A 26,629-nucleotide genomic window follows, 5' to 3' on the forward strand; every position below is an offset into this window, starting at 1 on the left:
GGATGTTATAATTCTGGCTGACTTCCCAGCCTTTTCTTCATTTCTATCACACAATCTCTCTCTCTCTCTCTCTATCGTTAGCCAGTGAAGGGAGTTAATTGTACGAGAAACTACAGTATTAAGATCCGTACATTAAAAAAGTGCCATATTGAAAAATATGGTGGCGAAATTCGCCCTTGATAATCTGTAAAATCTTTTATTATACGGTCAGCGTATTGTTTGTATATTTGATGACGTAAATACTGCGTGTGGTACCTTCTTTAGACACAAGGGAAAGGCTCTGTTTGCACGCGAGACTGCTTGAAACGTGAAACAGGCAAATAGCTCAACTTTCATTCCCATGTGTTTTGAGCGGGAAAAATTCCACGGTTGTTGCAGTAAGTAACGTGTACACGTCGTAGCTGAACCATTAACGTCGACTAACAATGCTTGTGGTGCACGTAAGTGTAACCATGAAAAGATAAAACATTGTCAACTGCGGTTCATGTGACACGAAAGCCTAGGACTTACGAGGCATCATTCCGTGCTTCTGAATAAATGCCACGCCTGTCTCGCTTCAACGAATTGCGTGCAGTGAAAAGGCACGCGAACCTTGGAACCCAGAAGGGGTGTCTCTGCATCAGACCAAATGCACCTTTACGTGCTGACACAAGCAGGCTGCACGGAATTCCAGCACGAACTACTTCTCAACAGAGTGCCCAAGAATAACGTATGCGGTCATAACTGCATTAGACAGCGTATGCGTTCCTTCACGAAGAAGCAGGAACTATTGAGATACAGCTCTCGTGACAGGTTCCCAACTATGCCAGGTTAGTCAGCCAACTCCGCCAAAGGTAACGTGGCGTTATATTTCACGCTCGTCTTGCTCTCCGCGCTACAACCACTACAACGCCGTGATGTTGACTATAGTTGTACTCTGAATGCGCATATTCTTGAGTGTAGTTTAGGAAGCACCGCACAGGTGTACAGCGCACGCAGGAGTGACGTATTATAAAAGCAATAACAAAGAACATCCGCAGTTCAGTTTACTTGTTCCTGCGATCTTATTCTACCCGACCTTTCCTAATCTAAGCCGTTGCTCGAGACAAAACCATGTTTTGGGCACTTTGCGGCAATTGACGCACCTGGCGTCACTTCGCGTATCTCGTGTGATCGAGACAACCGCTTCACGTTACCAATTCGCTTCACACAGATGCAGACATGCGTGCTGGATTGGAATATTTATTGTAAGTTTTTTGGCTGGGTTTTGCCCACTTTCCTGTTCTGAAAAAAATTAAGGCATCTTCGCAATAGGGGTGCCAAGCCTGAAGGAAGTGAGGAACTGGGCAGCCTTCTGTTTCTCTCTTCAGTTTTCTCTTTCTTTCCTCCTCTCTTTCTTCTTCTCTTTTCCCGTTTTTTATTTCTGTTTTTTTCTCTCTTTATTTCTATTTATTTCTTCCTGTCTCTTTATCTCTTTGTTTCTCTCGCTTGTTCTTTGTAGTTTTCTTCCTATTATTTCCCTTTCTTTCTCTCTCTTTCTATTTCTCGCTTGCTTCCTCTTTTTTTCTATTTTTACACGTGGTTTTGCCGGGCCCCTAAAGTGCTCCTCACTTATCAACATCAAGGCGCTCGAAGAACAAGAGGAAGAAGACTTCTCTTTGGCGCGAGCACGCACTCAATATGCTACAGATGGTTATGCTATTCGTTGGTTTTGTTTACGCCATGCTACGACGTCACACGACAGCCCGGCCCCCTAAAGTGCTCCGCACTTAAATCTGTAATGACGTCACCAAACATGGCCACACCAAGCCATTCCACCTAATCGATTAATCACTTTGCACAAGCTCTGCGGAAACATGCAGTGATAGTAGAGAAAAGAAAAAAACTGTCTTCTCGAAGGTTACACACAGCTGCGAAGGACTCTCATACGGATATCTCAGGAGAAAAGCTTCATCGGTGCATAGAAATGCCAGTCTTGGTCGGTGATTAATATCAGCGGCTACACCCTTTCTCTGCGGTCACCAGCGGTATAGGCTAGTTAAACAAAATAGCCTTAATCAACGGCATGAAGCGCGCGCGAACTATTGAAGGAGGAAATATGGAGAAGCAAGATTCAATAAAGGCAAAACGGTCGTTAATATGAGAGCAACGTACGTAAAGCCAAGAGACCATGTTGCTGCCCTTGTAAAATACGATCTCGCCACTTTTCTTTTCAAACTAAATAATAAGGAAACATCATTGTCATTAATTCCTCCATAATCTTTACTTAATATTAACCCAAATCGTTTCGCGCAGCATAACAACTTCGTTTTGCCCAAAGTGCGAACTAATTATGGCAAACAGACAGTTCTCTTTGCAGCCATATCATTATGGAATACATTACCATTTTTAAAACAAATCCAAAAAAACCCCATAAATTTCGCCATGCATTGAAAAAGTTCTTGCTAGGTGATATTCATCCTTCTGCGTAACTGGTTTACATTACCGATGACAAGAACGAGAAAATAGACAACCACCCGTTTGTAGCACGAAGTCACAAGGAAATCCATACGGATTTCTAAGAAATAAAGCCTCTTGTTGCCGAAAAATTCGTCCTCGTCCGGGGTTCAAACCCGGGACCCCAACGCCTTTCCGGAGCGGTCGCTCTACCAATTCAGCTAACCAGAAAGCTAGCAATTGGCAGCGCGAGGGCGAATTCATCGACAACTCGAAGCAACTGGACACATATTGCAAGTCAGTTCTGCGGAATCCCGCAAGGTGGAGGAAGGGTTAAGAAAGAGAAAATAGACAACTACCCGTTTCTAGCATGAAGCCACAAGGAAATCCATACAGATTTCTTAGAAATAAAGCGTGTTAGTTGCCGAAAAATTCATCCTGGTCCTGGTCCGGGGGACCCCGGAGCAGGACCACCCTTCCGCCACCTTGCCGGATTCCGCAGAACTGATTTGCAATATGTGTCCAGTTGCTTCGAGTTGTGGATAATTCACCCTCGCACTGCCAATTGCTAGCTTCCTGGTTAGCTGAATTGGTAGAGCGACCGCCCCGGAAAGGCGTTGGTACCGGGTTCGAACCCCAGACCAGGACAATTTTTTCGGCAACTAAGAGGCTTTATTTCTGAGAAATCCGTATGAATTTCCTTGTGGCTTCGTGCTACAAACGGGTGGTTGTCTATTTTCTCTTTCTTAACCCTTCCGCCACCTTGCGGGATTCCGCAGAACTGATTTGCAATACCGATGACAGTATGTGATAACGTCGTCATTTCGTTCTATCTGGATCTTAATAATTATAATTTTGTAATCTCACTATTTTTGCTACTGTCGTTGCCAATAAAATATTTATGTTTATATTGCATAAGAGGTCCCATTTCAATTTACACTACTGGACCTCCTTCTGTAACTCTATCTTCTACATTGAGTTGTGAATGAATAAAATTTGATTTGATTTGATTTGAACTGCAAAGCTTTTTCTATGAGAAAGTCGCGTTCTCCCTCTCTCTATATATTTTTCTTTCTCCGCTCTTGTGGCTGCCAACTATTTTGGGACGGCTGACATGTTTTCTTGTCTCCAAGGTAAGCTACTCCTGTATAAGCACCACAAATTCAACTCCAATCACCGCTCCAGTCTCCATGTGTACATTTAAGAGCTTTTGTGTCATCGCTATATGAATTAGCATGAGGTCTACCTTTATTCGAAACAAAGAAATGAAGACTACAGTTAAAACCCGCAATAATGAAATCGGCGGGGAAAGCAAAACATTTCGCTCTTGCGGGAATTTCGTCGGCGCGAGAATGCGGTAGAAAAGACTTGGAATTTACAAAAAACACATTTTATTTCCAAAGGTCAGTAAGTTTGCTTTGGCGGGCCTTACCATGCAGCAATTTGATGCCTCTCGATCGGGAATCTCGTTTGCCACGGCACAATGTTCACCCCATGCACTTGTCAGTGACGGCAGCACTGCGCTGTCACCAGTACCGTCATCAAGTGCGCCTACAAGCGAACCTTCTTCCGGCTCCGCTGGATCAGCGCGGATCAGCGCAGAATCGTGGACAGCGAGCTGCACGCAACGCCGAATTCTTCGGCGATGTCCATTTTTTCCCTGCCCTTTTCCACATCACCGATGATTGCAGCGTTATCTTCCAGCGTGATGAATTTCCGCTTTTTCGTTGGAGGCGGCATCTTCGCAGGCAGCGAAATCGGACGAAGCAATCGCAACACACAGTTCACGTTGCACCAAGCTACCAAAAATCGCTCCACACACGCGACCATGTGCGCGCAAAGCCGACAAAGCTAAGCACAGAGCCAAGCCAACGAACGAAACTCTATGAGGAATGTGGATTTGGCTACGTAGTCCTGGATAAGGAGCAGGTGTTTCGGCAAGCCATCATCATCATCATTGTCGCCAGCTTTGTTTTTTTTGTAAACAATGATGGCGGCTGCTTCTCAAGTGCGCTGTAGCGATAGTTTTGCACAATTTAAGTGTAGCATGAATGCATTTCAGCAGTTTTCCAATGTAGTTAATGTTGCGAGAGTAGAATATTTGCGCACTCGTGTTTCAAAAATTTCGTTAATGAGGGACTGCAGTATGAATATCTTTCGTAGTCACGAGTTACCAAATGCATTGGCTCCTATGGGTGTTCGCCGGTGCTCCGAAAATATTTCGTTGCGGTGAGAATTTCGTTCCCTCGGGATTTCGTTATGGCGGGTTTCGGCTGTAATAGAAAGTGTGCGCACCTCCCTCTCTTTAAGAAGCAGTTAAAATATTAGACACCAAACTTTCTGTTCTTAGCGAGAGTTGTCACTCCGACCGAAATGAACAAATCGACGTTAATGGTAACATGTTGTTCGACGTGCCACGCAAATGGCAGGCGTCGAGCGACATTTTCAATGCTGGAATGCTGTCGACGCTTCCTTTTTGGCAGCTGGAAGTATAGTATCTACCCGAGGAGGCTTACAGCGCAAGAAAAGACACGGACCAATTTCGCTGTTTTGTAAAGAGTCAGCCTAACCGCGTAAAGACTGTTGAGATTTTGAAAACTGCGTATAGTGGTGATAGTTGAATAAACGATTTTGCATATATAAGCCATTCCCTGTTTCGAAATAAACATTGTTGCAACTTAGTGTGCAACTTAGTGCAACTCCTGTGTGGTCACGTCAGTATTTGGGTTCGTCTTTTATTTGCGCTATGAGCCTTATTATGTCATACTAGTACGCCCAAAACGCTACGTTTCAGAGTAACTTCACGACTCGTTTTGTAAAAAGAGGCATCCTTCGTAGATTACGCCTTCTTTATTTTATTACAACCATCACTACCTTACGCTTCTTCATCTCCCGTCACTACATTGATCTTGATCTTCTCGATTGTCACCACATTCTTGTCATTCAGCACATCTTCTTCCTCCTCCTCTTTTAAGAGCAACCTACTTCATTCCTCGTGGCCATTAATCTCTTCTTCTTGCTTTTATCCTATATCAACTTTGAAGAGGCCCCGCAACACTTTTCCGTGTAGCCATCGAATGGTTACACTAAAGGAGTTTATTGCCTCAGGAATCGACCGCTGCCAAAATTTTAGAATCCGTGAAGCACGAGCGGAGTTACAGAGATTTGTCATACGCCGTATTTGCTTTCTCTCTTCTGTCGTCCCGACGAGCGCGCTCGAAGCTAAGCAGGGAGGGATGGCACGGGGGAAAGAAGTTACGTCACGCGTGCGTCATGACCTTGAGCAATTTTCCTTTGTTTTTTCTTCGAACGCACGGCTTACTTTCAGTGGGATCGCGAGCGAGCGCGCGGGCACGTGGCGGCCTCCCGCGGCGGCCTCGGTAACTATACAGCTCACGATTCTCAAACCAGCCAATTGCCGTGAATTTGGGTATATGGCTCGTTAATATGGGTGTATAGTATCATTTTTTGAAAGACGATAGAACATTTTCTAGCTGATTTTGAAAATTAATTGTAAATTCCAGGCCGCGTTCTGCGCTCTAACGTTTGGCTCGCGTGTTCTCAGAAGCCTCGACTACCGATCGGCACAGCGTTTGGCCATGCTGAAGAAGTGTTAGAGGGCCCCATTAAACTTCACCTTCTTCCGCTACTTCTGCGTCTTATTCTTCCTGTATTGACGAGCTTACTAAGAAGCCTGACATGCGATAACTGTAACGGCGAGGAAACGATCGCCAATCTTCTCTGCAGGTGCGCCCGTTTCAGTGCGCCATGAACATAACTTCCAGGGGCGTTAAATGGACTTGAAAAGCTCCCATTGGCGGAGGAAAGGGTCTTGGAACACTGGACGAGACCGTCCTCTGCAAGAAGGCTTTGAAAGCGTCGTTGAAAATCTTGCGGTGGTTTTAGGGACAGACTTTGAGCCGTGTCTTATTCTTCTCTCCCGTATTTTGTTCTTATTTTTTTTCTTTTCTCTTTCTTGTAACATCTCTTTTCTACCACCTTCTATTCCATTTGCGCCTTTTACCAGCACAAGGTAGCCAGCCGTTCTGAGAACTGGCTAACCTAACCGTCTTTCCGTCTATTTTTTCCTCCTCCTTGCTACAAAGTTTTCGGTGGTACACGTTCTTCGAAAGCCGCATAATGCGCTTATGTCGAGGAGGATTAAAAGATGACTCGACTATAAAAAACTCGCTTTCGAGAAGTAGCGAAAACATGACTTGCCGGCAGAATCGTTGCTCTTGTTTATAAAGAAAGCTACAAAACCAGAACGCCGTCTTCTTGCCGCATTTTCTGCTCCCTCTGCTGTCATTAATGACAAATCGGTGCGTTTTCGTATACGAGTAGCGCCGCGTATAACACAGAAACGCAGCGAGGGACAATTACGACTGCGATTTAGAGACGCCATCTTGCCGGTGGCAGCCGAGAGGGTTCCTTCGCTTCGTGTATCGACCAGGCCAAGACAGATGGGTTCCAGAACGACCTCAGGGTGAAGCCATACTTTTGCGGCCCCATCTTCGACCATGCGCAGTTTGGGTAAAAAGTTCGAGATGACGCACTGAGAACAGTGGCCATTCAAAGGCAACAGATGCTACAGTTGGCTTTTTGGGGTTTTTTTTTGTGTAGTTAGCTGACTAGCTATAGAAGGCTTTGAATTCCCCGAAGTATTCGCATCGATATTTAAAAAAAAAAGTTAAAACATCGCGAAGTCCTGTGTAACGACGTGACAGACTGGTAACGACATGTCGCATGTTGCAGGCATTTCACTTTCCACTGGCGTAGCCGGAGAGTGGTTGGGGGAGTTCAAAACACCCCCCACCCTCCAAAAAATGGATCTCAATTTGGCATGTGTATATATACGCGGGTACATGCAAACGCAGGTACAAACATACATGGAGTATGGTTTAACCACCTTCCCCGAAAAAAAAACATTTGGCTACGCCCTGTCGCTTTCCATTGTCCATTACATAATTTTGAAAAGTCACAAGATTTCATTGCTTTTCCTTCTGGAAGTTGAACCATGCGAGAGAGCGAGCGACATAAATTTTACTGATAACCATTGATGCTAGGCTTAGGTATAAACCTTGTTTCGCATAACACGGTCTCTGGTAGGGCGGCAAAAAATCAAGCACGCGTACGCACAAACCACGCTTAAAAAGCATTAAGCACTAACGCACGAATCGCATATAATCAAAGGCTTGTGTTGTCTCAGTTAACAGACACGTCGCAAGAGGCCTCTCGCGTTAAGCAAGAGACGAACGACACAGCAAACCTAATTTAGAGCTCAGAACTTTTGCCACATAAATGGGTAACAAAGAAGACGGCATTAGCGAGGCCTCCTGAATTCTCCGGAACGTCGAAAAGTCGATGAGATTGTGTGCCTTACTTAAGACGTCGGGCTTGACACTCCACGTCAGCAAAGGTGCCACTGTCGATTCGATTGCCCAACGAAACGAAAAGAGTCTGTTTGGAAAGCTCTCGTCTCGAAGATTGCACGACGCACGCGATTTGCTTGTTGGAGTGGCCCTCGTCGTCAGTGGGCCCCTCTTCGCGGCATCGACCGACGAGGTGATGTCGACAGCGCTTCAACAACTACACTAGACATGCCCGCCAAGAGTGCCCAACGACGTTTCACAGTTTGTGCTTCTCAACACCATGTATTTCTTCTAAGACTCGAAAGGCGGTGTACTACTCCAGCCCTCTCAATACTGTTTCCCTTGCCCCTCCATCAACCGCATTGTACTAAGTAAGTGCTTTTAGTGTTGTTCGTACTTTTGATGTACATACGCACGCGGGAAAAAAAAACAAGAATAGAAAGGAGAGTGCATACAGGACAGAGAGAATTTTCGTCTTTGTCTGTGCAGTAAAAGTACTTTTCGCGTGTCTTTGTCATCACGATACCTCACCACCGCATCATCCCAACATTCCTTCGTTTGTTTCTTCATAGATGTTTCTCTTTCGACCATAATGTACGGAGCAAACACTTTTAGTGCGCAGTCTAGTACTTCTTACTTACTTTCCATTTATTTATTTATTTATTCAATTATTTACTTTATTCATTTATTGATTATTAATTTCTTTTTACTCTCTATTTCGAGGTTACCAATAAATAGTTTTTATCCTGCCATACTCACTGTTTACGTGTATTCTGTACTCGTGGCAATAATAAGTTCAAATTCAAATTCAATTCAAATTCTCCCGTTCTTTGTTTCCTTTTTTGGAACAGTCGATCTCCTATATCCGACAGACAAGCTTCTTACGCAAGTGCCCCAAGTCTATCGAACAGTTCTCGTTATTTTCCTTTTTCTTCAAAACTCTACTCGAGTTTCTGTCCTAAACTGGCAGCAACATTACGTCGCGTTGCCGATGCGCTTTCTCCGCCCAGTTCTGAAAGCTCCTCGAGGTGCGAGGTTTGCGCAATGTTCCTCTCATATGTCTAAATTGCACTCCCGAGTTCAGGAGGAGAACAAGGGCTTGTCAGATGATTGTTTGTTTGTTTTGTTTAATAATACTGTCAACCCCAAGAGGGTTTTTTTTTTACAGGAGTGGGAACAAATACAATTTTACAAGAGAACATACCATGTTGTGCTGCATTTCGAGCAAAAGAAAAATAGCCAAGAAGTACATTACAGAATCAAGACATACAGTGAACACAGGCATGTACCATTACATTGTGCGCATTGAAAATAAAACACAGAGATGTACACTTACATTGTGCGCATTGAGAAAAAAAATACAAATATACAAATACATCGACATTGTGAGCACAAGAATAAAAAAATAAAAAAGAATAAATACTACGACACATTCGTAACAGAGAAAATAAGTGACTCTAAAGCTGCAGTAAATGTACTGGTGAAGGAAGACATCACGACTGGATTTGGTAGTTCGTTCCAATATTTAATTGCCCTTGGAAAGAAGGTGTATTTAAATGTGTCATTACGTTTGACTGGGGGCTGTATGTGCAATATGTGTCTGTGTCTAAAGCGCGGATCTGGAGAAATTACAAAGAAATCTAATAAGTTCATACTAACCTGGTTACGAATAATGAGAAAAAGAAATTTTAAGCCTTGATAGCCTTCGAAAGGTGCTCCGTGAGTCTTACCGATAAGGCTGCATTCCATTTATGTGGCGCTGCGTTCCTCTAGAAGTATTTCGTTTCTTTCATCTAGCTATATGCCGCAGGAAAGCTCTCGGGCTGTCGTCTCTACGGAGGCCAAATGCTAGAGGTCCACGTAGTGCGCGATGTCGGTGCGCTTTAAAGAACAACAGGTGGTCGAAATAATTCGGAGCCTTCTACTACGGCGTCTCTCATGGCCTGAGCAGCTTTGGGCCATTAAACCAAATAAACCAACGATACACTCGGGCTCGAGAAAGCAGAACCATCGAGTAACGCTGCTTCCGTTTTTGTTTATAGGTGCAAAATCTTCCATACAACCATTTCAAAGAGGATACCGATCAAACGTTGAAGACGGCCTTTTAAAACTGCCTCCAAATAAATAAATAAATAAATAAATAAATAAATAAATAAATAAATAAATAAATAAATAAATAAATAAATAAATAAATAAATAAATAAATAATCTCAGCTTGCCCAAAGCCGCGCAAGGCTGGGTCGCAGCAGAGTTGGTGGACAAGAGAAGAGGAACAAGAGGACGAAGGTGAAAAAGACAACGACGAGATCGCGCGCCGGTTCATAAAGATGATAGTTTTTCTGCGCCATACAGCAAACTATACTTGCTATACTGTACTCTAAATGGCTATGCTTTCTCTTTTTTTTCTGCCTTTTTTTCTTGTGTATGTTGCTTTATATCTGTTTCTCTTTCTCTCTTTCTTCTCTCTCTTTCTTTCTATGTCTTTGTTCCTCTATCTCTCTTTCTGTGTAGTCGGTCTCTCGCCCTATGTCTTTTTGTCTTTTCCTTGCTTTCTTCCCTTTCTCTCTCTCTATTTATATATATATATATATATATATATATATATATATATATATATATATATATATATATATATATTCCTCCTTGTAACCCTCACACCTCCTCCTCACCCTCGCTTTCCTTTCCCAGCACCTTGCTGTACTATATTATACAAGGGCTATGGTCTCCTCTGCCAGCGTGCCTGGATAGCCGACTGGTTAGGACACTCGCATTCAGATCGTAGGTACGCGAGTTCGAATCTCGCATCGGTAAAAAAAAGTCGCCCGCATCTTCCCACGGGGGGGAACTCGAGTAAATGCGTCGCAGAGTGGTGGGGGTATCGCGTGAATGTTGCGTAATTGGGTATGATTTGGGAATGCTTAATTGTTACACGATGCGCACACCAAGTACGACTTGAACGGCTCCAGCGTGCACGAAGTTCCGGGTCCGCAGCTCGCTTCAAACGCTTGCGTTCAGCGTCGCATGCTCGTCTCTTCGCAGCCTTGTCTTCTGCGTTGCTTGCTGTTGTTGACGCCGACGACAGTGAGGGTGGGGTAACGTTGCCTTCAACGAGTGGTGGGACGCTGATTGAAGGTACTGTTGCTTCCATCGCATCTACTCGAGTCAAGCAAAGCGTCAAGTCAAGCGAAAGCCAAGTAAAGACGCCCTTGACTGAATTCCGAACGCGCGCTCCGCCGCTTATATACGCACCGCCCGCGTTCGATGGAGAGGAGGGAGGGACGGCGAGGGGGGATGGAGGGAGGAGGATAGGAAGGGAGAGGAGGGAGGTAGGGAGGGAAGAGGCTTGCTGCCGGCACGAGACGAGCCGAGCATGCGCAGTGGGGTTGTGAACGGCGGCGCCAACGCCGCAGGATGGATGGATGGATGAAAGAACTTTATTGTGGTCCAATAGGTCGTGCTAGTTTCCTAGCCCGAAGCGGGCCGCTCCCACGTTGGGACCGAAAGACCTAGCCTTTCGGCCGCTTCGCGGGCCCGTTGGACTGCCCATAATTGTCCTTCTAATGTCGGACTGCGCAGAGCTGCGTCCCACCGCTCTTCAGTGTTTTCCTTGTCGCTGCGTAACGCGGAGCAACGCCAGAGCATATAAGTGAGATCTATGGTTTCGTGGCATGTTTGGCATGTTGTAGGAGTAGAGAACTCCAGATAAATCTTGGTAATTAACAGCGGGTTCGGATAGGTTCTTGTTTGTAAGAGCCTTAGCGTAATGGCCTGTGCTCTATTTAGTTTACGGCGCAGGGGCGACTAAGAAATGCTCCGCATTTAAAACTGCAAACCAACTGCCCAATGGGCATTGAAACTCCCTCGTACAACCGAATAAAATCCGAACGTCCACGTCCTAAGCAGTTGTCCAGGGGACATCCTATGGATACCAGTGTCGGATTAAAATTTTAAATCCGTTTGGTTTTCTCCAGCGGACGTCCTCGGGACAAAACATGCAGGATATATTGTCAGTCCCGTACGATTCTAACTCGTTTCGGGCTTTATTTGCGAACTTCTGGTTTTCGGTACTAATGAATCAGATATGTTTATGAGGGCCATCATGCGTGCGATAGGTCGACTTTTCAACAGAAAATGTGATGTACATAATTCACGACGCTTTTCAAGTATTTACAGCAGCCAAGCCTATATATCACTTTCAAAAACTCCTCGGTCATCTCTCACAGCGCAGAAAGCGCGCCACGACCGAGAAAACCCGCACGCTGCCAGTATGGCCACCACGGGTGTTTTTTCGAAGCTAGAAGCAATGTCGGGATTTGCATTATGATTTAAATCATTTTTATTGGCGCGGTGCAAGAAAACAAAAGCGGTGAATCTGCCTCCCCTGTAATATATTGTGATAATGCAAGCTCATGGAGCGCTTAATAATTTTATTCTGGAAGTGTTAAGGAAAATAAATTTTAAGTAAATGTCCTTTCTTCTATAAAAAAATGGCCGCGTGTGTGCGTGCTTCGCTGCAAATGTCGTCGAAAGACTATATCTTCTGTCGGCCGTACTACGTGAGTCCTCCTCCTCCTCTATGTTGAATCGCCGCATCTGGCTCAGCGTCGCATTTTCAGCACAGCACAAAAAACACTAGCATTTTCAGCGCAGCCTCAGAAACACTGCGGTCTTTAGAATTACGTATCTATGATTATTCTACTAAAGCAACACACCATCTATTACTTACGTATTACTTGCGCCTCAGATATGCGTAATATTTGCTGTTTGATCGACAATGTTCACAAGTATGAACCCCGCTACTAGTTCAAGATGGCGGGGCATTCAGAAAGTAGGTAAACTTTGGCCGGGTGGCTGTATCGGGTGACAGACAGACAGACGCCAATATATCTGCGTTGAAGTTCCCCAAGAAAGACTATCGTCTTAAATATTTAACGATATGGCGTGCAAAGTCACGCCGAGGCGGCCACGCCCTTTAAAACAAATTACACATATTTTGAAGCCACAAATCCTACTCGATCGTTGCAAGCGACGAGGCGACTACGGTTGATCTGCGGTTGCCACGCGCATTTTTGCCCCTCCGTGTCAATGAAAACATAAATACAATAAAAGAGCTCCGGCGTCCGTTGAACGTCCGCATATCCGCCATGGACAGCCGCAGGACACCTGCTCGATTGCCAATTAGTATGCGCCTTACAGTCCAGCGGATGTCCGCTGTACGCCTATCGGCGATTCGCGGATGACCACTGGACGGCCAAGACATCCAGAAGTGGTTATCCAGTGGACGTCCATCGGTGTTTAAATGCCCAATGGGTGGTCTGCAAAATGCAAACCAACTAGCCCACCAACGTGCTTTGGGCAAAAAAAAAAAAGATTTTTGCGCCAAAAAAATTCTGTCTTTCTCTTTCTTTCTATTTCGTTCTCTTTCTCTCTCTCTCTGTACTCGTTCTGTTGCCCATCAAGTTATTGCTTCCCTCGCCGGACAAATCGGCGCACGTCTTCTGGTAGCGAGGCACAAGCGGGAGGCAATGAAGAATACTTCCTCTAACTTATAACGATCATACTTGACCCAATAGCTCAGTCGATTCTGAAGTGCCTCAAGGGTCGGTCTTAGGACCCCTTCTTTTCTTAATCTACATCAACGACTTACCTCAGTGCGTAACTTCTAACATTTATTTGTTTGCTGATGACTGTGTTGTTGTCCGTGAAATTACTAACGCCCAGGACGTAACCACATTGCAAACTGATCTTAACGCTATTCCTGACTGGTGTAACGACTGGCTAATAACATTAAACAACAATAAATGCAAAGTCTTACGTGTATCCCGCACTGCGTCTAATCCACCAGCGTACCAGCTTAACAACACCATCCTTGAGTCAGTAACATCTTACCGCTACCTTGGAGTACACATAACATCAGATTTAACTTGGTCTCCTCATATTAACCACATAGTTAACAACGCTAACCGAACACTCGGATATCTACAACGTAATTTCTCTTCTGCACCCGCATCACTAAAACTGCTTCTTTACAAAACCTTAATCCGCTCCAAACTTGAGTACGCTTCTGCTGTATGGGACCCGAGTACTGCCAAGCTAATCGATTCACTCGAACTTGTTCAAAATAACTCTACCCTATTCATTCTCCACAACTACAACCGAACTGCTAGTATCCCCTCCATGAAACCAACTCTCAGTCTACCGTCACTTGCTTCACGCCGTTATTTTTCTCGTCTTTGCCTTTTCCACAAAATTTACTTCCATAACAGCCAACTGCATAATGAACTAATCGCTAAACCATCCTACCACTCCGTTCGCATTGATCACTCCCACAAAGTTGGTATCATTTCCTGTCATAATGATCACTGTTATCATAGTTTTATTCCACGCACATCACAGGATTGGAACCGCCTTCCCGGAAGCATCGCCGCCATTGAAGACCATCAACTATTTAAAACAACATTAGCTAGCACTGTATAAATAGGAGCCGAAGAACTTGTATTTTCCTTACTGCTTGCTGCATTTTTTTTTTCTTTTACTTGTTTTATTTTTACTCACTCCCCTCTAATGCCTTTGGCCTTGAGGGTACTAATAAATGAAATGAAATTAAATGAAAGGGGACGAAGATGTTGCGTGTCGGTTCATGATGATGATAATTTTCCATCTACTACACACGGCCAACCTCGACTATAATAGTTCTGCTGTAATAAATAGTGGATTTCAGCACAGAGAGAGGCTAAAACATTAGGCAGGTGCATCCGAGATAAAATAACGTGTTTAATGTGTCTCGCTTTACGGTTGCATGTTTAAATATGTATTGCGCTATAGAGATCATATCTTTATCGAGAGAATCGACGCGGTTATGGACGGTATCTTTAAATGTTATGTAAAGTGTATTGCTTCTCTCTTTTTTTCCAACGATGTGGCTTATACCAGCATAACTACACTGCTCACGTCTGTCTGTTAACGAGGGAGAATAAATAGCATCTCTAAAAAAATAAATACTTCGAGTAAGCCTTGCAAGGAGCTAAGCTAATGAGATGAAGCTACATTTTGTAAGCCCCTGTGAAACTATTTCCTTTCTTTCGCATTCTCTCTTGAGACGTCTAGAGGTGCTTTTATAATACGACGTGACAAGAGAGAGCGAGAGAGAGAGAGACAGGGGAGGGGGGGTTCCTTTACCGAACAATGTGCACGATTACGTTCCAGCGTAAACGTTGCAGGCGCCTGTAAGCCTCAGATAACGAAGCACGGACGACTACGCCGAGCCGGATCATATGTTGGAAAACTGGCCAAGAAACACGGCGCTGTGCACCCAGCGACCAGACCACGACAAACTTCGAGACGAGGCTGGTATGCGCGGTTCGTGCAAGGAATCTTTGGAGACACACACAGTTTTTCTCGGATGTACCGATATTCGTTACATATATTGAAGACTTGCCACATGACCTGTCAACTTGGAACTTGACTTTCGTGAGGAATCGATTACCTTCTCGCATATGCGTTTGGGTACGCGCATTCGCTGTAGCATGGTGGATGCCATTTCACCCTGGGATGGGTGCTGTTTAAACTTCCCCGTCGGCATGAAAACTATAGTCTCATGCTTACGAATCATAAGCGGCATTGGTGATCATGAAAGGAGCTATGGACGCATGCTAACATTTGAACCGGGCATCGTCACGTCATTGCAAGATGCTTCTTGTCACTGGTCAAAGCTTATCGGCCCGCGCGTACAGCCGGGAATTCAATTCACCCCTTCATCTCATGAACTTATGGAACGCCCCGCCACGGTGGTCAAGTGGTTACGGCGCTCGACTGCTGACCCGAAGGTCGCGAGATCGAATCCCGACCGCGGCGGCTGCATTTTCGGTGGAGACGGAAATGTTTGAGGCCCGTGTAGTTAGATTTAGGTGCACGTTAAAGAACTCCAGGTGATCGAAATTTCCGGAGCCCAGCACTACGGCGTCCCTCATAAACATATTGTTGTTCTGTGACGTTAAACCTTAGGTATTATTGTATTACCATAAACTTATGGAAGTATTATCTTTACAAACACTGACTTTATCGGGATTGTTCTTTTCTTGCGATCTGTAGGCGTAGTATGTTTCACTTGTGTGTTGCGCAGCGTACCTTCATAAGATGGCCGCGTCCAGCAAACTTGGAAGGTAGCAACAATGAAGAATCGATTCAAAGCCGACAAAAATCTTTAAACAATTCTCTTGCTCCCGTAGCTGGTCATTGATGCAGAGCCCGGTTTGTGTGATGTATGGGTTACAGCATGACAAAATGACAAATGGATGTCATAGACTGCCCTAGTAGGAAGGTCGTCAGTTCAATTAAATGGTTGAGATCACTGCGCATCAACGGCTAAAGGCCGAGATTATCCCCATCAACGGCCAGACACCATGTATACTGTTTCACGGGGAAGGCGAATCCCCCACACCGTCCGAAAACCTTTACATTCCCAATCAACGGCTGAATTTATTCTATACTTGTTGAACACAGCTGGAATGAACCTCACCATAATTGTAATCACATCAATAGGGAGTTTTCGAAAAGAGGCCCCAAAGCCCTTCGCGTGTGCTCGCTTTGGGTCAAGCAGGAACCAAGAGTTTTCCAATAGGGTCTGCGGCGCTTCGGACACTCCCTCTGTTCTAGGTCACTCTAGTTTTGACCAAGAACCGTCCCTTCAGTGGTTGCCGTCATCTTCGTTTGACGCAAAGCTTTTGGAGCAGACTTTGGGGCTCCCACTAAATTCGAGAAATAGTGTCCCCAACACAAAACCCAAACGCTGTTCGGGTCCGCGCATGCGCATTGGCCTCGACGCTATTTCTTTGGGGCCCCATTCGTTTTGGGGCCCCAAAGAAATAGCGTCGAGGCCATTGCGCATGCGCGAGACCCGAACACTCCCTAATAACTCACTTTGTGAGCATGCTTCAATATAACGCTAACTCGACTTCCCATACACAGCCCCACACCCCTTGTTCGGCTAAAATGGTAAGCCTACGCCCCAGCCCAGTAGTGCACGCTGCTTACGCTTTTCTCTGCTTTTTGACGAAAGTTGAAGTTAGTGAAAATCCGAATCTACCGAGCTTCGGAATTTTCGCAATTTCACCAGTGCGTAGAAAACCACACGCCGCCTGGCCCCGACCCATGCTAAACGAGACCGCACATTCTCTAGATGCGCTCTCGTAAGCTACGCACACATCTTTTCGCATAGTAGTACCCAGTAATATTCAGTTACAGCGACACCTGTTCAAGCCGCCCATATAATCTCGCGCTTTCGGCAAGCCATACAGCAGCCGGGAAAGTCAGTTATGCCATGCACAAAAGGCCAGTCTCGCCGAATATTTGCGTGTAGTATAGTTTGGGGCGTCGAAAGACGTTCACAGCAATGCGGTAAACAGGCACTGCAGAAACGCACGCGCAGAGGTACGCCATCAGTGACCGCTTTTTCACGTGACAAAGACCTCATCGAAACAACGCTAACATATTCTTATTCTATGACTTACTCTGTTTTGTGCCTGTGAAAAGTATTCTTAGTAAACATACAAAATATCTCCAAACTGATTTCGCATGGTTAAAAATTCTGAAAATGTTCAATGTTACAATATGCAGTTCACTTTTAACATCATCATGTTGTTATAATAATAATAATAATAATAATAATAATAATAATAATAATAATAATAATAATAATAATAATAATAATAATAATAATAATAATAATAATAATAATAATAATAATAAATAATAATAAATAAACGTGCACCTAAATCTATGTACACGGGCCTGAAGCATTTTCGCCTCCATTGAAAATGCGGTCGCGGAGGCCGGGATTCGATCCCGCGACCTACGAGTCAGCAGTCGATATCATCATGCTGTTGTCCGTAACAATTTATTGATGAGTAATATCAAGACTCTACGAACAACGCAGCAAGATGAACTGATCGAGATGACGCGCATGAACTTGCAGTCCTACGATAAAGCACAACAATATTTATAGCACCCATTTAAGCTGCAAAAGGGTACGCATTTGTATATGTTGGTTTTTGAATATATGCAGAAAACAGCGCTAGGAGACCCGACGAAAGAAGGTACACAGTCCACACAGCAGGTTGTGTTCCTTCTTTTGTGCCGTCTTTTCTGCTCATAACCATTCAAGCTATTTTGCGGCACTATAGGCACTTAATGTAAAGGAAATGCGTTTACTACTTGCCGACTACTTGAAATAACACTCTCAATAGAGAACTTGCTTCGCAGTACAGTGCGCACTCAAGCAGAATCGAGAAGCAAAGAATGGCATCCTGATGCCGGGGGGGGAGGGGGGGGGGGCTCGAACCAGTAGCTTGCACTGTGAAAAAAATAACACCAGCTGTTACAGCCTGCGGCAGCCGTTGTAGAGCTTCGTGACAAAGTGCGAGAACTGCTATCACCCTCCGCATATAGTGTTACATGTCGTGAAACACGGCCAAGGGAGACCGTTTACACGATGTACTCACAACAGGAGCACGTTCAGTCATCAAAATGGAGACAGGGTGAAAAGTTAGAACTCGCACATCTATAACGTCCTCTTTTACACCGATATCATTAAAGGGCGTTTCAAGATATGTGTCCCAATACCCACATAAATAAGGAAATGAAAAACTTGCTTGCTGCCCTCGTAATTGCTTTTTTCTGCAGCGGCAGACATCTGAAGTTTCTCAGGGAAATCAATTACGGCAATAATTAAAGGCATTAGATTAACTTTTTAATTAGTGGAGACAGGCAGTCGGGTCACATGCGAGAATTGAAGATCTTCGTAAGAAGAGCTCATTGCCGCTTTAAGATTTCGAAAAAGCGGCCTTTGGCAAATATTGGGGAGCAATTAAATTCGGCCAATTTCACCGGTGGTGTTCTCTACAGCGGAGATTGCCCCTGAAAGCGTAAATTAAAAACAAAGAAAGGCCGTTTTCTTTTTCGGCGCAAAATATTGGTCAGGTAACCGTAACATACTCATTCGGAATGTTAAATCGCTCCTTCAAGGGCGCTTATCGGACTTTCCCGGACAGCACCGTTCTGGTGACAGCCCGTCCTCTAAGATAAATGGCTGAGTAACTTGGAGCCTTATTTCGGTCATGCTGCTTTGCTGGAGAACAAGACTGACAGGCATGACACGGCCTGTTGCACAAGAAGATCCCGGGAAGCGCAGAGGTATTTCACCTCGTCGCTGACAGCACATATGTCTCTCCTCGTGCCCCATTGCAATCATAGTACCTGCTGACTCTGCTGCAGTACTAGGTTTACATCTCACGCTGGTAGCAACCAGGTTTAATGTTTTCGCGAACTTTCGTAATCCCTTTCAAGCCTCATGCACCTAACTTTGGTTTCTAAAAAGAAGGCGTGGGAACCCTCCTAGCGAGTGCCTGCACGTTTTCGGGCGTGTTGAGAGCCCCACGTTAGGCCATTCGTCGCTGCGGCTTTGTCACGCTACTCTAACGCCTCGACAAAGTGAGGTATTCGCTTAGTGACGCTCGAAGGCGACGCTAATTAGTATGGGCTTGGAGGACACGCAGTGGGCTTAGTAGTGCAAGAGGACAATGTTTTGCGTGAGCGGGATTTCGTTCCATTCCGCAGCTTCTCAAATAAATAGGTACAGTGAGACAGAAGCACGCTTCACATGTGCGTGAAACAGCATTAAACTACGAACAATTTATACGAAGACTTGGGGTGATTAAACGTGGATGAACCGAGAAAGCATGACACTAGAGCTAGAACGTCCATACACGAACACTTGTAATAAATAATCTTGTTGACGTGTGTATATCCATGTCCGCATTTTGCCACCGCTACGACTAGCGGATATTTCTGGACAAGAACCCTTAATGGAACATTAGCCCCTGTCTGATCTGATGCATCCATTTGCCGCGCACTTTTTACTCCACTGTCTATCGGTTCACGAGTGTCTACGAACCCCTGCCGAAATGTTATCTCGTACCGCAGTGACTAATAAGGACATCAATCTCTAAGCTCTATACGTAGCCTGACGAAGTTAATCACAAAGAGACAAGCACGCGTGGATCACATTGTGGAGAGATGCACGTGTCACTAAGGAAGTGCCCCCTACTACAATATCTAGCCAAACGTAGACCGGTCACCCAAGGCCCTTTTACTCCAGTTATGTAACGGGTACTCAGTGTAGCAGACCGCTTGCACCTGCAAGGACATTTGCCGAGCCCTCAGCACGCTTCACGCAGATGCAACAGCGAAAAAAGTTGTCACCTTGCTCTTACAGTGCCCATCATTCATCCGCTGTCTCCTTGCGCTGCTGAGCAACATTCAGCAAGAGCCTTCTCGCTCTCTAACTGCGCTCAACCAGGTTTTCTTTTCAAAACACTGTCTTTGTGACCTCCCACGTCGTTCTTTATTTCTTATTCACGTTCATTTCCTCCGTCTTGAATTTTTATGTTTCTAACTTTCCTTAAAGAAGATATAGCGGACGTTCTGTAGTTCTCGTCGCCTTTGTCGGGCTTCTCCCTTCCTATTTCACGCACGTCCATCTTATAATTATGTTGAGATATCGACTATAGCAATATTAACTAAATGCCGAGGCAGCTTGCGTTTTCTTTTGTCCATTGTCGCTTTTGTTCGTTCTTGAGCAAATAATAAACCATACCTGAAATTGTCACGTTGTTATGCCACGTAGTTATGTGCACTGTGCCCACTTCGCAGGACATCAGAAGTGCCGCGAGCTGTGGCCCAGCGACGAAGCCGAGAAAGGTTTCAACCTCTACTTGGACTCGGTGCTGCTTGTACTGCCTCTGCTCATCATGATCGTTGTGTACGCCATCATCGTTCGCACGCTGTGCGTCGGCATACGCCTGGAAAACCGGTCCGTCGCTCTAGGTGGGTCATCTTTAATTGAGTCAAGTGCAATTGGGACACATTTTGAACAACATCTCCGCGCTTTCGGCGCGTCACGTGGGCCCCGCATTCACAGAAAGCTCTTAATTAAGCTTCAACTGTTTAATTAAGAGAGCATTGCATGCAGCCAGTGCTGAACATATCACCAGCGAAGCTGACCGGTCAATCGCAAATTGCACTTTAAGATCAAAGGGATTGGTTGATTCGGCCACTGGGAGCTTATTAGCGAGGCCCGTGCTTCTTTATCGGGAGAGTGAGCGAGCGAAGGGAGGGTTGCAGCTTGGGCCCGTCGGAATTCTATGCTTGAGGAATAATAATAATAATAATTCATAATTTGTCGGGTTTTTGCGTGCCATAAACCTCGATATGATGATAAGGCAAGCCGTAGCGGAGGGCTCACGGATTCATTTTCACCTCCTGGGATTCCTTGACGTGCACTTAAATATAAGTGCACGTCAATATAAGTGCACGGGTATTATTGTATTTCGCCCCCGTCGTAATACCGCCGGCGTGGCAAGGAACTGCGTGCAAGGAATCCCAGCCGCGGCGGCCGCATTTCGATGGAGACAAAACGCTAGAGGCCCGTGTGCTTAGATTTAGGTGCACGTTAAAAAGCCACAGATGGTCGAAATTTCCGGCGCCCTCACTACGGCGTCTCCCATAATTATATTGAGGTTTTGACACCTGATACGCCAACAAATATTATATGGCAGGGGATCACCAGAGAAGTGGTATACCTTGAAAAAGGAACTAATGTGAAGGGAAGACGAAGAGAAGCGCTTGTCTTCCGCGTCACCAGTTCACTGTTCCGTACCGCTCTGCACCCCTCCTGAGTTACAAGAGCGCACATTCGAAAAGCCTGAACGACCTCCATTACGATTTGCCTATAGACACCCTTATATTGTAACATTCGCTACGATTGAGTGGTGGGAGACTGAACGACGACCGCTTCGAAGCACTCTTGTACGCACTACGTATACAGGAAAATTTATGAACAGGAACATCGGTCCTGGGGCCTCGAATACGGCAGGGCTTTCGTTCGTAACAGCTGTTTGCCATTAGTGCGTCCAACATCACTACCGCCTGCCTTCATCTCGTAGATTAAGGGTTCTGTATACCATAGGAGCAACTTTCGCGATTATAGGGTCACGCTATCCTCGTTGTTGCGAGAACATCGATGTCGGGCAAGTGAGGTAGGCGTGGCAGGCGGCGACGTCCTCGTTCGTATACACACGGAACACTGTCTTTTTCTCTTCCCTACTTATTCGTAGCCGATTCTATCCTTCGGGAAATGTTTGCCAATCGGGTGCTTTGCCTTGAATGTCCCGAAGACATGGATCCTGCTTATGTAATGCCTATGAAAACTTAGGAAAGCCATTAGAGAGAAACAAACAGCGTGGTTACTGAAGCAGGGTGGTTGTGTGTGTTTGTTTTTGTTCGTTTTTTTATCCACCATCAGGATTTTTTTTCTTGCTAGGATTATTTCGTCATATCCACCTCCGTTCTTATCTCCCTGTGTGCTCGATCATTGCCTGCAATATTCATGCGATGTTTGAGATGCCTGGCCTGTCACGAGCAATGCCGTCTCGCATATGTCCCCGTCTTTTCCTTTTTTCTTCTTTCTTCCATTTTTTTTTCTTTCTCGTTTTTAATTTTTCTTCCAGCCTGTGAGCACGCTATATTCAGCAGTTCAAAGCAAGGACCCACCGATCCCAAATTATTCCAGTGCGCATCCCAGTATGGTGTACGTTACGAAAGATTGCTTAGCGCTGAAGCGACAGCGAATGAGGAAAGGGGTCATTGCAATTGCGAATCTTTTCAATGAGAAGCTTGAGACATTGCGATAAAATTCACTCCTGCTGAGTTTGCAAAAAACCGAAGCACCGCCGTCGCTGTGTTGCGATTGATAAAAATTTCTAGAGTTTGCGTGCCAAAACCACAATATGCTTATGAGGCACAACAAACCCCTATATGCTTATCAGGCTTCAACGATTCTATTCCGACCACCCGGAGTTCTTTAACGTAGCATACGGACTTCTAGCCCGTATGGGCATCTAAGCATATACGGGCATCTAAGCGTACGGGCTTCTAGCATTTCGCTTCCATCTAAAATGCGACCGCCGGTCTTTGGGATCGAGAGCCCTGAGCATGGATGGTATGTGACTCATGTAACAGCACGAAAAAGTGGAAAGGACGACGACAGTGACGGTAACCAGGGCCACCTTAGCTATACGCTTTGGTAAGTGAGCGGATAAGTCTGCGCGTCCCCGTGCTAAGCCTTCCAAGCCTGAGTTGAACAAAAAAGTGGCATTTTTTTTCGCCGCAAAGACCAATGCGTCAAGGAGATAATCGAGGCGGCAGAGATTGTTAGTGCGGGAGAGGGATCTGTCAGCATGCCATCGCTTGGATAGAACAAGGATGACCTCAGGCTTTTAAAATGTTGGTGCTTAGGAATATGGTCGACGTCACTTTGTGCATTTTAAGATGATTGATGCTATTCATTCTTTTCCTTACGCGCTGGAGCTTCGTATGTGTACAGGGTCGTCCACATCTAAGGTGAACCCCTCATTAGTATTCAGGGCCTTATAGAAGCTGACGTTTATTACATATTTTGGAAAATTCGCATTATGTTTAGCGACACCCTGATTAGACGTCATATAACGGATATTTCCCTCGTGTAGTACAATAAACGTTCTAGATTTAGCGGCTGGACTAGTAATGAGGTGTCCACTTTAGATGTGGTTGACCCTGTGCACATCGTCAGCTGAATAAACAGTTGGAAGCGGCGCACTTTACACTATGCCTCTGTCGTCTTCCTTTCCTCTTTTTCGCATAGTTAGATGAGTTGCAATGAACCAAATAGTCCAGCTAGCAACTATTCTGGTAGTATGTGTATTCTATTTTCACTGCATTCGATACTGCGCGTTGGTGCGTACTGTGCTCTGCGCACGTTATCCCCCGCACCAGTCCGTCGGTGAGAGCGCAGAAGAAGAAAATAAAATCGAGCAAAAGAAATCACACTGGCCGTCGAGGCGCCCTTATTTGCAAAGCGGTAGGCTTAATAGATCGCTTCACACGAGTGTGCGTTGAGTAAACGCACACGTAGCAGCGAACACGGTAGCAAGAGAGTCCTGCCAAGGACGAAGAGGCAGTACAAAATGTACACGATATCAGCGTATTAAATTGCAGTAGCGGAGAGTTAATTTCCTTTCCCTACTATCCTACGCTAGCTTCAACGCTAGCTAAGGAGGGAAGGTGTTTGAGGTTCGAATCGGCGCCCCTAGATTACTTGAGTGCACGGTGGCAGCGCGAAGGAAGAGCCGTTGTCCAGTGAAGAGACGCTTTATTGCCACGCTCAGGTGTCTGCCCGGGTCCAAGCCCGAACCTCCGCTCTCTTCTCACATCCAAAACAGCCTCTTTTCAGCATTCAGTTAGACAAAGAGTCCCTCAACAAACCAACCACACTTGGGGGTCGGCATCACCACAACCAATGACACAAACACTTTCATGACAGACACGGCATTGGTCTATCGTACGACACAATCTACAACACGCGAGGGGATAGGTTTACTGCGCAACACGTGTCATCTCACTCTCCCCTACGTTTTAGCCTGAGCATGCCCCTGACGTCCGCCAGCGCCGAAAGCTCGGCTCGGGCTCAACCGGCCCGCGTACCAACGTCTCTTTCAAGAAGCCGCCACACAAGCAGCCAGAAATTTCCCAGGCCCTGGCCACTGGCGAAATGTGTACGCGATAGTGCGTTGCTCGCCAGTCTAATGACACTCGGTCATTACGTGCAGTTGGGGGACGGTTCACCTGAACGCTCCGAGTGCCGTATTACGACCAGACGGCGATTGCACACAAAACATCCCTCTGCCGCATCCGTCCTAGCGGTCACAAAACCAATTCCTCGCGTTTTCCTTTTGCGGCGCCGACACGTGTTCCTTGTTAGCGGCAGGTTCTCCGAACGGCAGCACGGGTAAACGCTCAAAGGGGTGCATGCGGATGCCAAACAATAACTGAAACCAGGCGGCCGTGTGTCGCGTCGTCCCATCGGCGCGACGGTCTTCCCGTTCAGCTCTTATCTCCTCCCTTTTGTTACAAGCAAGGAGGCGGCTTTGGCGGCCCTGCGCTTTGACGGCGTCACCACAGAGTCGCCTTTCTTTCCCAGAGCGGGGCCTTCCGCGTCTCCTCTTTGCGGCGCCGACACGTGTTCCGACAGCAGCGCGGCAACGTGGGAATCTCTCTGCGCTGCGCAGAGTTCGTACACTGAACCACACAACAACACGCCAACTCTGCATGCCTCGGACTGACTCGGAGTAATACAGAACTGGCAGGCCAGTAAGTCAGTCAACAAACTTGGAGTGGTAAACTTAGGAGATGCACAAGCATGTTGTGAGGTTTGACGTGCTCATGACAGCGATTGTCGGTGGCCGTTGTTTCAGCGCAGTTGGTTAAAAGAAAATAGTTGTCGCTAATATTGCTTCGAGTTGTCCGTGATTCGCCTTCGCGCTGCGATCTCCCAGCCTCCAAATTGGCTCGGACAGCAGAGCGATCGCCCCAGAAATGCGTTAGTCACATGGTCGAATCTCATGCCATATGACATGAACAGTATGGGAAAGGGGGAGTGGAAGATTCAAAGGAGCAGAAAGGAGACTCCCCTTGCTTGATATGGGTACTCACACCAACAGTCGCCTGGTAGGGTGCCTCTCTCAACCGTTATGAAAACAGTGGGTGCTCAGCCACACTGGGAATCGAATCCTGTACTGTTTGCATCGCAGGTGGACGCTGTGCCAGTTGACCGCAGCTGCCGTTTAACCTATCTGCCTTTCAGCTCTTGTTTTCTCTCTTTCTCTCTCTCGCTCTCAGGCATCCCGATGAAGTCGGCCTCACGCGGGAACGAAAATACGAACAGTTCCTGCAGCGGCGCGGGGAGTCCTACAGCACGAGAGGAAACGACTTCCGCGGGGACCACGACGTCGACAAAGAAAGAGGCACTCGGTCGCTCATCAAATGGCGTCCGCTGTCAGACGCTGCTGGTGCGCGGCTGCAACCCCGAAAAGACGCAGGCATCCGTGGTTCGTGTCATCCGCATGCTGTTCGTGGTCGTGGTCGAGTTCTTCGTTTGCTGGACGCCGCTATACGTGGTACACACTTGGTCCCTGTACGACCCGGACGCCGTCTACGACTGGCTCGGTTCGGCGGGCGTCAGCGTGGTGCACCTGCTGGCCTATGCCTCGTCGTGCTCGAACCCCATCACCTACTGCTTCATGCACCAGAAGTTCCGTCAAGGGTTCCTGGCCGCAGTCGGATGCCGCCGAGGAGGACGACCTTGCTGCGGTTCCGAGGGGTCCTGCTTCGCTCAACAGGGCTCGGTGCGAGGCTCCACCTACGTGTCCGGCACCGCGCTCGTTTACCAGGACGCGCACAAGAAAGGTACGGGTCCGTTCTTCGAGAGCAAATCTTATACGTAAATGAAAGGGGCCCTGCAAAACTTTTCCTAGTAATCACCGAATGGCTTCACTAACTTAAAGAAGTTTATTGGTGACGAATCTACTACCGCAAAAATTTTTAGAATGCGTCAAGTAAGAGCGGAGTTACAGGGATATGTCACACGCTTTAAAGGGGTCATGCACCACTTGTCCAAGTAATGATCTAATGACCTCATTATCGGAGTTTACTGCCTCCCGAATTGATTGCCGCAAAAATTTCTCGAATCCGTCAAGAAGAAGCGGAGTTACGGGGGTTTGGCGCACGCTCTCAGCGCTTTCTCTCTTTTCTCGTCCCGACGAGCGCACTGGAAGCTACAGAGGGAGGGATGGCACGGGGGAAAAAGTTACGTCAGTGCGCGTCGTGAAACGCGATCGCTCTCCCGCTGCGATTCGCCTGCGCGAGTGTGGCTACCGTGTAAAGTTAGCAGACTGAGGAGTGCGGCGCCGACA

At 46.2% G+C, this 26,629-nt stretch overlaps 1 protein-coding gene across 1 annotated transcript in view; it reads left to right on the forward strand.

The window, feature by feature from the left end:
- Positions 1-26,161, forward strand: part of LOC119381589 (cholecystokinin receptor type A) — a 158,355-nt gene extending 132,194 nt beyond the window's left edge. Inside the window, exons 3-4 of the mRNA XM_049412836.1 lie at positions 20,496-20,669; positions 25,557-26,161. Of these exons, the coding sequence (XP_049268793.1) occupies positions 20,496-20,669; positions 25,557-26,161 (779 nt within the window). The remainder of the gene's footprint in view (positions 1-20,495; positions 20,670-25,556) is intronic.
- Positions 26,162-26,629: the final 468 nt, after the last annotated feature.

This window comes from Rhipicephalus sanguineus, chromosome 2 (assembly GCF_013339695.2).
Source record: "Rhipicephalus sanguineus isolate Rsan-2018 chromosome 2, BIME_Rsan_1.4, whole genome shotgun sequence".
Lineage (NCBI taxonomy): Eukaryota > Metazoa > Arthropoda > Arachnida > Ixodida > Ixodidae > Rhipicephalus > Rhipicephalus sanguineus.